Below are 15,098 nucleotides of genomic sequence, written 5' to 3' on the forward strand. Positions count from 1 at the left end.
CCAATACGTGGCGACATTCGCTGGACAATCACTGAGGAGACATGGCTGGTAGCCCACTGGTTCATTTGGGTGGTCAGTTGGTCAACACTGTACATCTATTTGCCCATACACATCTATGCAGCCATAGCTCACATGTCATCTATGGCCCATGGTGCATCGTAGTTACCATGGGTTCTGTTGTGGATAATACCATTTTGCCATGTACAGTACACTTTAACCGAGGTAGCGCATGAACAGTTTACAAACTCAGTTGTTTCGAAAATGCTTCCACCTTTGTCCTGAATGCCAATGATCTGCCCTTTGGATGTCAGATAAATCACTCTGTTTCCATAATACGACAAAGACTGCACTTTTTTTAACATCCCATAACATGCTTTATATGGCCTCCACTGCTAGTGCTTCCACCTGCCTCCTGTGATTGGTTATTGCACACTGATGTAGAAAATAGCTGGTGGTCACATTAATGTGAGTGGATCATGGATTAAGTTAAATATATAGCAAGTGAATAAATGACATACAAGAAGGTTTTGTCATTTCCTTCTTAAACAATGGCATTACATTTATAAACATTTTGATGTCTTATGGGAGGGAGTTGAAAAAGTTCATTCTGATATGTTGTAAACCTTTTTGCACAAGTCTGATGATTTTCAGATTTCCACAGTATTTTGGGTATTTTGTTGTAAATGGCATTTGTTTCATAGAATGAACATTTCTCTTTGTGTACACACTTACCACGTTTTGTAGTTAGGTACCTGTGTTTCAATAATGAGCCCATCAAGTTTGAGAGAATTCAACTGTCAGGACTGATACTAACTGAATGTTGAAAGCAGATGCTACTATAAATTACTAACATATGGAAAAAAACTTTGAATATATGAATATTAAAGATGTTCAACAGTACCTGCTCGACACTGTATCTTGGCAGAACACTCTTATGTGCCTGGAAGACTCCATCTACAAAAGCATGCCATCGGTAGAAAATAGGATCCCTCATACTTGTTGCTGGATCAGCAACAACACCAAATGTTTCCTGCAACAAAAGTAAAATGATTTCAGGAAATAGTAACTTCTTAATAAGAAAAATATAAATTAGAAAATGAAAATGGGAAGTTATGTTCAAAACCTCTGAGTACAAAACAATGACTGACAGAATACATTTCAATATTACTATTAACAACAAAGTGCTACTATGCTATTATCTGATATTTTACAACTATTGGGGATATAAGTATAGTCAGAAAATATTCAAATTATTATGTTAAATAGTGCCATGAAGCATACAAACATGTTAATGCTGGTGTTCATAGTATCAATCAGACTGAAGGAGTAATTTTTCTAAACATAGCACTTCTATTAATAGAAAATGCATTTGCCTCCATATTGGCAGATATTAAAATTTTATGTTGGCAGTTGCAAAAATAATGGCGACATTTCTGTGAGAAAAAGCTCTTGTGGTTGATAGAGATTTTTTATTAAACTGGAAAGCTTGTTACTAATTCATATAATTGTAATTCAATAAATAAAAATGCTTTATACATTTGAAGATCACTCTGAAAGTTTTGAGAAAGTAGTAAAATTCCTTTCCGTGCTAAAAAGATAGTTTCAAAGCATGATGTAGTATTTGCCCCCAAGTTATCTCTGTCACTACATGCCTCATATTTTGTTATTGTTAAGTAACATTTCACACTTTCAATAACTCAAAAAGCTGTTCACAGGTACTATATCTCACTTTTGAGGAAAGACAGATATCATATGGACTCATTTTCCTCATTTCCATACTTCAATTAGACAAATTTGGAGATGAACTAAGTTTATTGGATTACCTTTATGTCAGATTAGCATAGTTATGTTTAATCACAGCTGACAGGATGTGCACTTGTCTATATGTCAGTAATTATTACTCTTCCTTTTTTAACTTATCTCGATATTGCCATTACAGGTGTCATCACTGCTACAGAATGTGTTTTAACTCTTGTTTCACTTTTCCACCATAATACAGAACCCTATGTCTGCCAACTGAGCTCTACATGCACTACATGAACACTGTATAAAAATGTGAAGATGAAAGGTTCTGAGAAATTATAAATTGATTTTATTTTACTTTTAGTGTATACTGATTGACATTTGTTGTATGTTCTATTTCCATGTGTCACATTCCTTCAGCTACATTCATTACACTTACCAGATGTCTTGCATCAGGATCATGGCAGAAACCCATCATAACATGACCAAGGTTATGCAGATCACCGTACAAGTTAGCGTTTATGGACAGTGAGCTTGCCTCCATCATGTTACCAAGAATGTCAATTCCTTCTGTTTCCGTAAGATCAACAATTTCTTTCCTTACCTAAAAAGACAACAAAAATTATTTTTAAGAAAAAAGTGACAACTACAGATTAGTATTCACAGTAACAGTAACTGAAAGCAATTATGCTATTTTTATTAGGATCCAGGATAAATTTACATCCACTTTTTCTTAGAATCTGTCACTACCTTTGGAATCATACATAATATGTGATGGGGGCTGAAGAACACTATTGGTGTTTTATGTCCACATCTGTTCATTGTCTATGTTAATGACTTCTTGAATTACATACCGTGTAAGAACATACTATATGCTGACAATATGACTTTAATAAGTGCAGGAGAGGACTTTCAGAGTGTACTGGACAAAAATAGAGAAATGATGCAAATGGCTAATTACTGGTGTCAGGCTAACCAGCTGTACATAAATCAAACAAAAACAGAAGAAATAATAATTAATCTCAAAGTAACTAAAAATGAAAACAAAACAGTGAAATTACTTGGACTAATCATAGACCAAAAGCTCTCATGGGAAGGACACACCAATTTTCTATGTAGTAAACTAGCATGAGTACTTTTCTTATTGCATAAATTAAGAAACAGTGTGAGCAAGCAATTGCTACTCCACTTGTACTATGCTTTTTTTCATTCCCAACTGCAATATGGAATATCGCTTTGGGGTAACTCCCTAGGGGCTGAATGTATTTTCAGATGGCAGAAGAAAGCACAGTTGCATGGAAGGGTTAGCACTCAGAGAGTCCTGCAGAAATTATTTTAAATCTCTTGGTGTAATGACAGTGCCAAGCATGTACATATATAACAGTTTAATATATGCCAGAGAAAATCTGAAAAAATTGATCATGAGATGTGATGTGCATGCACACAGTACAAGAAACAGTCACCTGCTGGACTTGCCTTCCACAAGACTTGCTGTAGTCCATAATAACTATAAGTACTTAAGCATAAAATTTTTCAATAAGTTACAATGCTCAGCTCGTACAGTACCACTAAAAAATATAAGAATACATTGCAAACCTGGCTAAAAAACAACGAACTCTATACAACTGAAGAATTCTTAGAAACTAATCATCAAAATATATGTTTTACCTAAGTTATGAAGAAAATGTTTTGATATTATATAAGCTAGTTATTTACTGTGATTCTTTTCTTATGTGTGTATTTAATTACTGTATAAAACATTGTTTTACATAATGCTGAAGAAAAGGTCTTTAGTTCCTTTTCTCCCCTTTCTGTAACTATTTGAATATCATTCTGAAACTAAAACCCTCTGTAAACTTTGATGAAGCCAATTGTATGAAAAATACTGAAAGGCTAATAAAAATATTCTGTTCTATTCTTAATTTAAAGACTGCATAGTATAATAATTTTTTTAAAAAGTACAAGAATTTGCTGCTTCTAATCATAAGACTGTAACCTTCATAACAAAACATTTTTATCTTCCCCAGGTAGCATCTTTACTGTTATATCATATATTAATGAAGTTAAATCCACATTTGTTCCCAGTTTTGAAATAAATAGAAAATACAACATGTGTATTATACAGTACTGAGCACTTTCCTAATTTTAGTATCAATGAAATATACTGTTTCTGCTTTATCTTAAGTAATTTGCTCGATTTGCACTTATAGTAAATTTAGACACCAATTTTTGATTGTTTGGAACCATTTAGAACAAATTTATTTTGCATTTTATTTGAAATTGGCAATTCCAAAGGTGCAGCATACAAGGGGGACCAATTTGTCACTAAATGTCTTATTTATTTATTTATCTAGCATCCGTGTCATCATACAAACAATATTGGACTTGTCATATGTAGAAATTAACAATATTGTCATACACAGAAATTAAAATATAGAATGTTCAAAATGAAATTGTCTATAATAAATAACAGCAAACTTACAGTTTCTTCCCACATAAATGGTTTATAGTAATTTGTATCTCAGTAACAATATATAACTAGTGCTATAGATGGTAAAGTATAATAAAAGCTGAAACAAACGAAGACAGAAAATTTTGGAGGTTAGTTTGTAAAGTCATTTTCTTGGTCTTCAAGATATTCATTCATTGAGTAGCAACATTTATCAATTAAAAATTTTCTAATTTCCAATTTAAAATTTGTATTGTCCTTTAAATCTTTAATGTACTGAGGCAGTGCATTATAGAGCTTAATGCCCATGTGGCTTACATGCTTCTGAGTTCGTGTTCTTCTTACTTGTTCTATGTGGAGATCATTCTTGTTCTTTGTGTTATAGTTGTGATAGTATGCATTTGTGTGGAGATTGCTTAGATTAGCTTTGGTTAAGAGTGCACATTTACGTATATAGACTGATGGCAGAGCAAGTATTCCTAACTTTTTGAAAAGAGGTCTGCAGTGAGCTTGTGTCAGACTGTGGGTAATTATTTCATCTATATGCATTCCTAACACTTTTGCAAAGTGCACTCTCTCTATTAGTCTGTCACCCAGTTCTAGATTAATGTCTTCATCCTGAATCATTTTACCAAACTGTAAGTAATTTGTTTTCTTTGCATTGAGTGTAAGTTTATTTGCACTGAACCAAGTCTCAATGCTTTTTAGGATTTTGTCAGTAGTTGACTGTAACGAGTTTTTAAAGTCGCTCACTATCAGACTTGTGTCATTTACATATAGTACAATTTTGGCTGTATCATATTGTAACTATAAATCATTGACATATATGAGAAAGAGTAGTGGCCCTACGATGCTGCCCTGGGGTACTCTTAAAGGAACTTCTTTTGCTTCTGAAACAAACCTTATTTTTTGATTTGAATTTACAGTGGTGAGCTCTACAATCTGAGATCTGTTTTTGAGATATGACTCAAACCACATTTAACTCTTCCTCTAATACCTACTGCTTCCAGCTTATCAAGGAGGATTTCATGGCAGACTGCATCGAAAGCTTTAGATAGATCTAAATTGATTCCTACTACACTTTTGTTTTTCTCCAAATTTTTAATTATATCTTGGGTGTAGTCTATGACTGCAGTTTCTGTGCGTCGTTTTGCACGTTGTTTACTATTCCAAAGTTAATTATTGTCTAGGCAACTAGTGACTCTCAATTTCGTCAGTTTCTCTAATATTTTGGAGGAAGGAGGAAGAAGTGATATGGGACGGTAGTTTCCTATTTTATGTCTGTCTCGATTTTTAAATAGTGGCCTCACTTTTGAGATCTTTAGTCGCTGAGGAAACACACCTTCACTAAAGGATAAAATTGCAATATGTGCTAAAGGTTTTGCAATCTGCACTGCAGTCCTTATTATGACTGAAACTGGTATTTCATCAACACCTGCTGCCATTTTTGGTTTTAAGCTTCTAATTTTTCTGAATCTATAAGAGAAAATGCTCAGTCAGCTACATGCATTGACAATATTTTAACAAATTACATATTTGAAGATGGATATACTCATAAATTTTGTCTAGATCTAGGAATTTCTGATCATTCAGCATTATTCATTGAGCTACACAGAGCAGGTAGAGAAGTCCCTTAAAAAAAAACGCTTATGTAAAAAGGATCTTCAACCAAGAAACTTTGACTCTATTCCATGATAAGCTGAAGGAGACAGAATGGCACTTTGATAAAATTATTTCATGCACAGCAAACTTTGAAGCATTTCTAAGGGATTTTCTAAGTGTTTTCAATGAAATGTTTCCACAAAAAACTTATTTTAATAAAATGACAAAATTAAAATGGATCACTAAAGGTATAAAAATCTCCAGTGCTAAGAAAAGGCAGCTACATAAGGAACTAAGACATAATAAAAAAATTGAATTTATTGAATATGTTAAATGATACAAAAGTATATTTAAGAAAGTTGTCAAAGCAGCAAAGCAAATGACAAATAATAAATTAATCTTAAAACATGAGAATAGATCAAAGGCAGTGTGGTCAGTTGTAAAATACGAATCAGGTATCAAAGCCTCTAGACATGAAATTAGTACAATTAAACTTGAAGATGAGATCATTGTAAATCCGGCTCAAATTTCAGAATGCTGCAACGAGTTCTTCATTAATGTAGTGAAACCAGAGGTTAATGTTGCAGATTATGAGAACAATGTATGTCCCTTTGGACTAAATCATAATTCTGAAGGCCTCACAAAATTCAAAACAGTTTCAACAATAGATGTACAAAAATTATATTAAAACTAAAAAACAAAAATTCTGCAGGTTGGGATGGAATACCAGCAAAAGTCCTTAAATCTGTGTGTAAAATAATAGGATACCCACTATCTAAAATAATAAACCAATCCTTTGAACAAGGAAGCTTCTCAGAGGTGCTGAAGTATGCAGAAGTAAAACCGTTGCTCAAAAAAGGGTCATGAGAGGATATGGGGAATTATTGTCCCCTCTCCCTCCTTCCAGTCCTACCAAAAATCTTTGAAAAGGCTGCTGCTATGCAGATTCGAAATTTTATGGAGAAATGTGATATTATTACGGGAAACCAATTTGGTTCCCAGCGTGGCAAAAGTACTATTGATGCAATTAACAAGTTTATCGACAAGATCAGCACATCATTAGACAACCATAATAAAGTTGCAGGAATCTTTTGTGATCTCACAAAAGTCTTTGACTCTGTAAATCATGCACTGCTCATCTATAAGCCTGACAAGTATGGGATCAAGGGTAATGTTCTAAATTGGCTTACTTCATACTTATCAAATAGGAAACAAAGAGTGATTGTCTCATCAAATGCAGCAAATTACTATTCAAAATGGAAAACAGTAGCCCAAGGTGTCTCTTAAGACTCGATTCTAAGACCTATTTTGTTTTTGTTCTATGTTAATGATTTACCGAACAATATAAATGCTCCATCGATTTTATTTGCAGATGACACATCATACAATTGAAAACCAGGAGCCAGAAAACATCCCTCTCTACATAATAAACACAATGAACAAACTAGAAACATGGTTACAACTGAATGTATTAAGATTGCACATCCTCAAAACCCACATGGTCCAATTCAGAACAAAACAGTCAAAGCCCCAAGAAATTAAAATAACTCATAAAAATCAGGATATAGAAGAAGTGGATTCTGTGAAGTTTTTAGGGTTAAACCTAGATAAAAATTTAAATTGGAATAAACATGTTGACTACCTGTTAAGCAAAGTTTGTAGCTTTGCATTTGCTATGCAAATATTATCTGGTGCAAAAGACATGAATACAAGGAAAATTGCATAGCACAGCTACTTTCAATCAGTTGTAAGGTATGGTATTATTTTTTGGGGAAATTCAAGCAATATATTGCGCATACTAAAGTTACAGAAAAGAATAATATGGAACATGTGTACTGCCCATCCAAAGACATCATGTTGCCCACTATTTGAAAAACAACAGTTATTAACAGTTCCCTCCTTATACATCTATGATATTATCATCTTTCTACACAGCAATTTAGAGTTATTCAAGAAAAACTGTTTGAATCACACGTATAACACCAGAAACAAAGACAATTTTATGCTTCCCACTCGTCGCATAAACCTATATGTGCAGTCTCCTCAGTATATGGCAATGAAAGTTCTAACAAGCTAAAAGGAAAGAATGTTCTGAGTATGAATGTAGAGACACTGAAAACAAAGCTATATGATATACTTATCAAACGCTGCTACTACACTGTTGAGGAGTTCATGAAGGGTGAACTGAACATTTGAGCAGGATAAATTTACATATAGTCAATGTAGCTGTCATTCACAAAAGGGAGGAAAGAAAAATAAAAGTTTATATTAATGTTAAAATTCTTTGTACCAATTACACCTAAGTTGTGTTATCCATTTTTTGACGTGTCTCCTGTACACTAATCATATGATTAGAAATTGTATGTTATGAGATGAATAAAACACTATTCACTGTTCACTCTAATTACTTCCTGTTCATTTATTGAAGGAATATTCATGCTGCAGGCAACCCTTGGAGCATGTATTATTTTTTGTTTTGTGAAGTTTAAGTTTAATGAATGTGGTACATTTAAAAAATAGTTATTAATATAGTTTGCCATTTCCTTCTTTTCTATATTGCAATTTTCACTGCTTTTGAGTATTATTTCTTCCTCTTCTGCTAAGGTAGTAGTTTCATTCCTCACAATGTCCCATATAGTTTGTGGTTTGTTGTCTAAGTTACTGATTAAATTGTCATTATATAGCAACTTTGCCTTTGCTATTGCCTTTCAGTATATTTTTCTGCATGTTTTTACATATTCTACAAACTGTGGATCTGAGCAAGTTTTAATTTCTTGGTTCAGTCTTTTCATGGTTACACTGGAAGTCCTAATGCCTGTAGTTATCCAAGGTTTGTGTGCTTTTTAATAAACCTAGGTCAGTGTTATTTACCTCCACTTCACTGGAATCTATGTTTGAGAATATATTATCTACGAGGGTCTGTGATGTGTGTGCAACTCTTGCACTCTTTACATTTGTGGCTGCTGAAAGGAAAAATTCAAAAGTTAGGTCTGCTCAGTTTCAATGTCTTCCGTGAAAAGCATTCCTAAATATGTGTTCTTTGAGTTTAAACAATGGAAAGTCCAGGATAGAATAACAATAATATTATGAAAAGGACAGACTGTTATTCACCCTATAGAGAAGATGTTGGGTTGCAGAGAGGTCTGCTATATATGTAAGCTTCCAGCCAAAAGGCTTTCTTCTGAAGTAGAAAACACACACACACACACATTTTCACATAAGCACAACTCACACACACATGACCACTGTCTCTGCCCATTGTGAGCAGACATTGTTCTTTGAATTTAATGCAGCTACAGATAATCCTCTGAACAAAACTCTCCTGGGGTACCTGATACTCCTATTCACAAATCTCACTGTGAACTTTTTGCACTCTCTACTGACAAAAATTAGAATTCGAAGTGAATTCATGGAGACACTAAAAACAAAATCAGCAATCTGTTATGTCAAGCATATTCCAAAGATACATCCAAGCTTGCACTGGCAGGCAGAATTAATTTAGGTCTTTGAAACTGCTGTTATTGTCATTCTCATCTGACCAGCATAATGTATTTGAAAGGTTAAAAGGCTGTGACCAAAAGGGAGAAACTCATAAAAAGTACTGAGAACAATTTACATTGCAGAGTTCCTGTATGGTGTAGAATGAGACTGTTTAACACCATGACACCCTATACCAGTGAAAAATACGAAATATAGTGATATGCTGACCATTTACATGATTATACTGTTTTTTTTCATATAGTTATTTATATTTATTTTCAATCCACAGTTGGTCCTAGAATTTTTTCTATAACTTGCACTTCTTTTACTTCCGACAATGAGTTGTTAATGTGAAGGTGAAACAAGGTTCAGAGTCCACCTGAAGCAGTGGCTCCTCCTACAACTGCTATAACTGGATACATAAGTGAGATTATCAAACGTCACAGGAAGGTAAGGGCACTGTCGTGCTCAAATCAACCTTCAGGCTGATAATAGCAGTTGTTCACATATTTCTGTAATACACAAAGACTGACTAATGGATAGTGTGAATCATTTCTTCTTCTTCTTATACTAATGAATGTAACTGTTGTTTTCAACCTATGATTGATTGCTGGCATTAACTTGATAAGTGAGTAAATGTGCTGTGAGGCATTTACCGGTCTGCCTAACTGTTTAAAAATATGACTACAAGAGGCTCTGGAGTGTGCAGCACATATTATCCTTATTAATGCTTCTGATAGAAGCATGACTGAATAAAGTAGCAAGGATGTATGGCAAAAACTGGTTGTTATGGCAAAGTCCTAGCTGGCAGGAATGCAATGCTGAAATTCAAGTATGGAACTTTGCACAAAAATCATTGATTTGCCACAACAACAAAATGATGGCCAATGGGAGAATGTTCCTTAGAGACCAGCAACATTTAACTTAGACCAAGTAATCTAGAAGCGCTCACTTTTCACATATCTGGGTAAATCCAATCATGGCTGGAGTGTGTCAGTCAGGAATAGTATGCAGAGTATTTGAAACATTAAGGTTTATAAGTAAAATATTAGCTACTTACCATAAAGAAGACATGTCAGCCTTCGTCAGTGAAACACACACACACACACACACACACACACACAACCACACACACACACACACAAGCAAGCACACCTCATGCATGCATGACTGCCAACTCCAACATCTCAGGCTGGAATGCTGGACTGTTTTCTGGCCTGAGATACTGGATTTGGTGGTTGTGTGCACATGAGTTGTGCTTGAGTGCGTGTGTATGTGTGTGTGTGTATGTGTGTGTGTGTGTGTGTGTGTGTGTGTGTGTGAGTGAGTGAATGGTGCATGTGCGTGTGTGTGTGTGTGTTGTATTGACGGAGGCTATGGCCAAAAGCTATATGTGAGTGTCTTTCAATTGTACCTCTCTGCAACTTGATGTGTCTTCTTTACAGTAAGTAGCACTCTTGTCTTTTCCTACATTGTTGATATTCCTACCTGGAGTTTCCATTGTTTGGTAAAATATTAGCTGTTCAAAATAAAGTAGCACAATTGCAGGTACAATATTGATTGTTTATGAAGCCACAGAAGTCATTATTTTTATTCAGTAATTGTGACTGAAAGCAAACAACAATGGCTTCAAAAATTGCTCTCACAATCTGTTAAGTGTGTACTGTAATTTGATTTTTGTGTGCAAAAGGATTTACAGCTGCTCAAATTCATGTGATTAAGACAATGGGTGAAGTAAAGGATACACAGCTGTGTTGAAACTTTAAAAGTACTGATACAAATGTCTATGATGAAGATTGTGCAACAAGTGGACCAAATATTGTGATCTGAGTAATGACTGATGATTGGTGCCAGGGCTGTTGAGACCATTTTTGCCATGTTGTCATTTCCTGGCTGAGGATGTCAATGCATAGTGGCTGATCAAGCTAGTGCAATGTTACAAAAACTGCTCAGAAGTTAACTGCAATTAAGAGGAGGCGTGAAGGAAATTAAAACAACTACAGTGAAATACACCAAGTTGTTTACATCCACCTGGCATGATGCCATTAGCATCACAGACATCAGCAGGATGTCCAGTAGCATGACTTTATGTTGATGTATTCTGGCTGATTACAAGCCTGTTATCTGCTATACGAGATCACCAAATGGGGAGTTACGTCCATCGACTGTTCCTAATGAAAACAATCGAGGTTATCATCGAAAGTTAATTTGACAAGGTGTGAAGACGGGGACATCGTTCCAAGAAACAATGGCCCCATATCAGTTGTATATAATTCCAATGTTAATCTACTTTTTTATACATATAAGAGACTACTGATTCAAAAATAATATAGTTATAATAAATGTTTTATTTCTTGTTAGAGGCATTTGGTACATGGAACTTCTGCCATAAAAAAGGGATAGTTGAACAAAGTGGCCATGGCAGGCAAGATGGCCATATGGGGTCCTCACATCCGTAAGGCACTGGCATTGCATGGAAAAGTTAGTTTGTTACACATTCACCTTGGATGATAGACTGAAATGATGTGTAACAGTTCTTCCAACTTTATTTTTTTACAAAAAGAAAAGAAGATATACAAATGTGAGTTAGTAATTTTTACCCACCACATTTTACAAATAACAGGAATAGAAATTCTTCTACAGAATAAAGGCAGTTGGCTTATTCTCCCTGGAGGGCCCAGTGACCTCGTGAAGTCTAACTTGTTCACTACAACATTCCTGAGAGTTATAATACCCTGATGTAAGGTAAGTTTTCAATTTGTGTTTTTATTGTGGAGAGGGAATGTGAATAATGTCTTTTTAATGAAACTATGTTGAAAGCCTAATATTTTGACTCCACAGTTCTACTTTAGTTACTGAAATTTCTGTCACACTATATAGCTTTTGTGCAATGGCATCAATCTGGGCAAAGTGGCCATCTCAGCAGTGACTTCTGGTCACTTTGTGTAGGGGCAAAACATAATAGCTGTGCCAAAAAGAAGAGCTCTGTGGCGATACTCACAGCATGTAATTAGGAGAGTGACCTACCAATGGAAAATAAGAAAGAGAAGAAAAAGAATGGAAAGCAGTCGAAGAGAAGAAAGGCAATAAATGAGAAGAGTGTGAAGAGCAGGAAACCCAATCCTAGAAGAGCTCTTTTTGATGTCAATGATGAAGACAGAGAGTGCAGGTACTGCAAATAAAAATTTTCAAATTCAAGGCCAGAAGAACAGTGTTTTTAGGACCAACTGTGCTCCCTCTGGGTTCTATGTTAAATGATTTTTTATCCCTCATTTTTGAGTTTAAAACTAAATTGCCACTTTGTCCACTCATGTCTGGTCAAGTGGCCATTTTGCCACTTTGTGAAAACAGAATTGTTTAAAGTACTTAATTCGACCCTAAGGTAATTAAACTATTCAATATTATACTTCAATATTTGCAGACTATAACAATTACTATGCTTCTCTTTCTATCGATACTCAGTTTAAATTATGAGACTACATTGCTTGACCACTTTGCCCAGCTCTCCTCTACTTCTTACTGAACGCGCGTGTGTGTGTGTGTGTGTGTGTGTGTGTGTGTGTGTGTGTGTGTGTGTGTATGTGTGTCTACTGCTGACAAAGGCCTTAATGGTCGAAAGCTATAATTGTATGCATCTTTTTGTTGTGCCTATCGCGACTCAGCATCTTTGCTACTTCTTACTGAACAATACTTGATATTTATTTATTCATGCCCAGAAATAAAGTTCACTGAAAAGCATTGTCTGTAATAAATAATAGTTATAACATACAATAACAGTCAAAATACTATCTTACTTACATTTACAACAGAACCACCATGAATGGCTTCATAGAATCGATCACGCCAGCGTTCCAAGTCCAGGATATCAAACTTAATTTGATCAAGTTCTCGGTTGACATCCTTTAGAAAGAAAACATTTTATATTGCTGTTCTGTCTGTACAAATTTACGATACAAATTTAAGACAATATATAATGCAAAATTCATTAATTAAATTTCCTCTTAACTTCTGTCTCCAGTGTTATTGAATTTTGTATAATATAAATTATATAAAATTAACCAATATAATTCAGTAACATCCTAGTATCCTACCCAAGAAATTTCTTCAACAACTATGTGCTTCATTTGACAGTAATTCATTGTGTATGATTTATATCAGTCCTAATATTATATCCCATTCTAAATCTGGCCCATTTACATATTGCAATACTTACCAGATGTAACTTCTCCTTCCACAAAGATCTCTAGATACCACCGAGCTACCTCCTTTCCCAACCTAGTCCTACAGAGACAAATCGGCATCGTTTAGTCCCAAAGTCATGTCTCATTCCTCACCTTAAATTTCTACATGATACATCACAGGCTGAACCCCTGTGCTCTTTAACAACCAGAACAACAATCAGAACATCAGACTAAGAATCTGTCCAACTTATTGAATCCTTTCTTGAGTTGTCCCTTTAACAGAGAGACACAGTTGACAGTGCCACATGCTCTTTGTCTGTGAGACTCCATGGTGCAAATTGCAATTTAAATGAAGATATTGATACACAGTCCACTGACCAGGATATTTAGGACAACAGCTAGATTCTCCTTGTTAAACCAAATGCTGATGATGAAAATTTCCACTGCCTACATTTACTCACATGCTGCCATCCATACTAGTGTGCATTTGTTACTTCAGCTACAGAGGCACGTTATTTAGAAATTACTGATTAGTAACTGAATACACTCAGTGTCTGGAATCTTAGTGTGTGTGTGTGTGTGTGTGTGTGTGTGTGTGTGTGTGTGTGTGTGTGTGTGTGTGTGTGTGTGTCTACGTGCATCTGCTTATGTGTATGTATGACTGAGAAAGAGAAAACAATCAAACATTATTACATAAAATTAATGTACTATATTCTGCAGTTACATATCACAAAATTCTCAGCATGCAGCCACACATAATGTTTTATAAAATATGCAGTACTTCTACAAGTAAGGAATTTCACCTCATAACAAACATAAGTATCATCTGTCAAATATCTGCCTATACTCAGAAATAAATATAAGAACAAATTCCTACCCGTAAGTTGGCAAATGAGTGCCGTGGTGGCCAAACTCTGCTGGAGACAATATTGTCAAGTTTAGGGAAGTAACCCTCCTCCACTGGTTCACGCCAGTTCAGTAGACGCCTGACACGAGGAAGCTTGTTGCTGAGTCGTTCAAAGTTGTACCTGTAAGAAAGGAAATATATTTGTCTTAATACGGTAAAAGCAACCTTTGTAGGTTTTTAAGTTACTGATGAATGATAAGTAAATAAATGGTTTATTTGTCCATAATAACTTTTACAGTCATGGACATAGTCTGTTTATAAACATATAAACATTAATAAGAGTTTAGAAATAAAGGTGAATTATACCCAACATTCATTAAATATCCTTGATGAAGTACAAACATTTAGCAATTAACAGTTGCTTTAATTTTGTCTTTAATATGTTTCCATTTAACAGTTATAATGGCACAGTCTACCCGAGGACTCATATGAAATGTCCGATACCACCTTTTTCATATGCATCCAGATAGTTATGAGACAATTCAGTGCTTCCTAAGGCCTTGTATGTGTGTCTTTATATATATCATTCTATCCTATTTGATAAAAAAACTTGATATTCATTGCGAAGGCATGTTTAATGTTCTGAAAGGACGTGCGTTGTCATAATTATTGGTGGATTGTTGTCATTGATAACATTATGTACGTATACTAAATTAAGTAACTAATAAAGAAATTGAAGTAATAAGTCCTTAAAAATAAATAACTAGAAACTGCAGAGATGTTAGCATAAAAAATC

The 15,098-nt window shown here is 34.7% G+C and overlaps 1 protein-coding gene across 1 annotated transcript in view; it reads right to left on the reverse strand.

Annotated features, from left to right (window-relative positions):
- LOC124712075 (phenoloxidase 2-like) overlaps window positions 1-15,098 on the reverse strand; it is an 84,569-nt gene that overhangs the window by 29,203 nt on the left and 40,268 nt on the right. Inside the window, exons 6-9 of the mRNA XM_047242370.1 lie at window positions 14,333-14,483; window positions 13,073-13,174; window positions 2,183-2,347; window positions 902-1,030 (exon numbers count right to left, since the gene is read on the reverse strand). Of these exons, the coding sequence (XP_047098326.1) occupies window positions 902-1,030; window positions 2,183-2,347; window positions 13,073-13,174; window positions 14,333-14,483 (547 nt within the window). The remainder of the gene's footprint in view (window positions 1-901; window positions 1,031-2,182; window positions 2,348-13,072; window positions 13,175-14,332; window positions 14,484-15,098) is intronic.

Source organism: Schistocerca piceifrons, chromosome 8 (assembly GCF_021461385.2).
Source record: "Schistocerca piceifrons isolate TAMUIC-IGC-003096 chromosome 8, iqSchPice1.1, whole genome shotgun sequence".
Lineage (NCBI taxonomy): Eukaryota > Metazoa > Arthropoda > Insecta > Orthoptera > Acrididae > Schistocerca > Schistocerca piceifrons.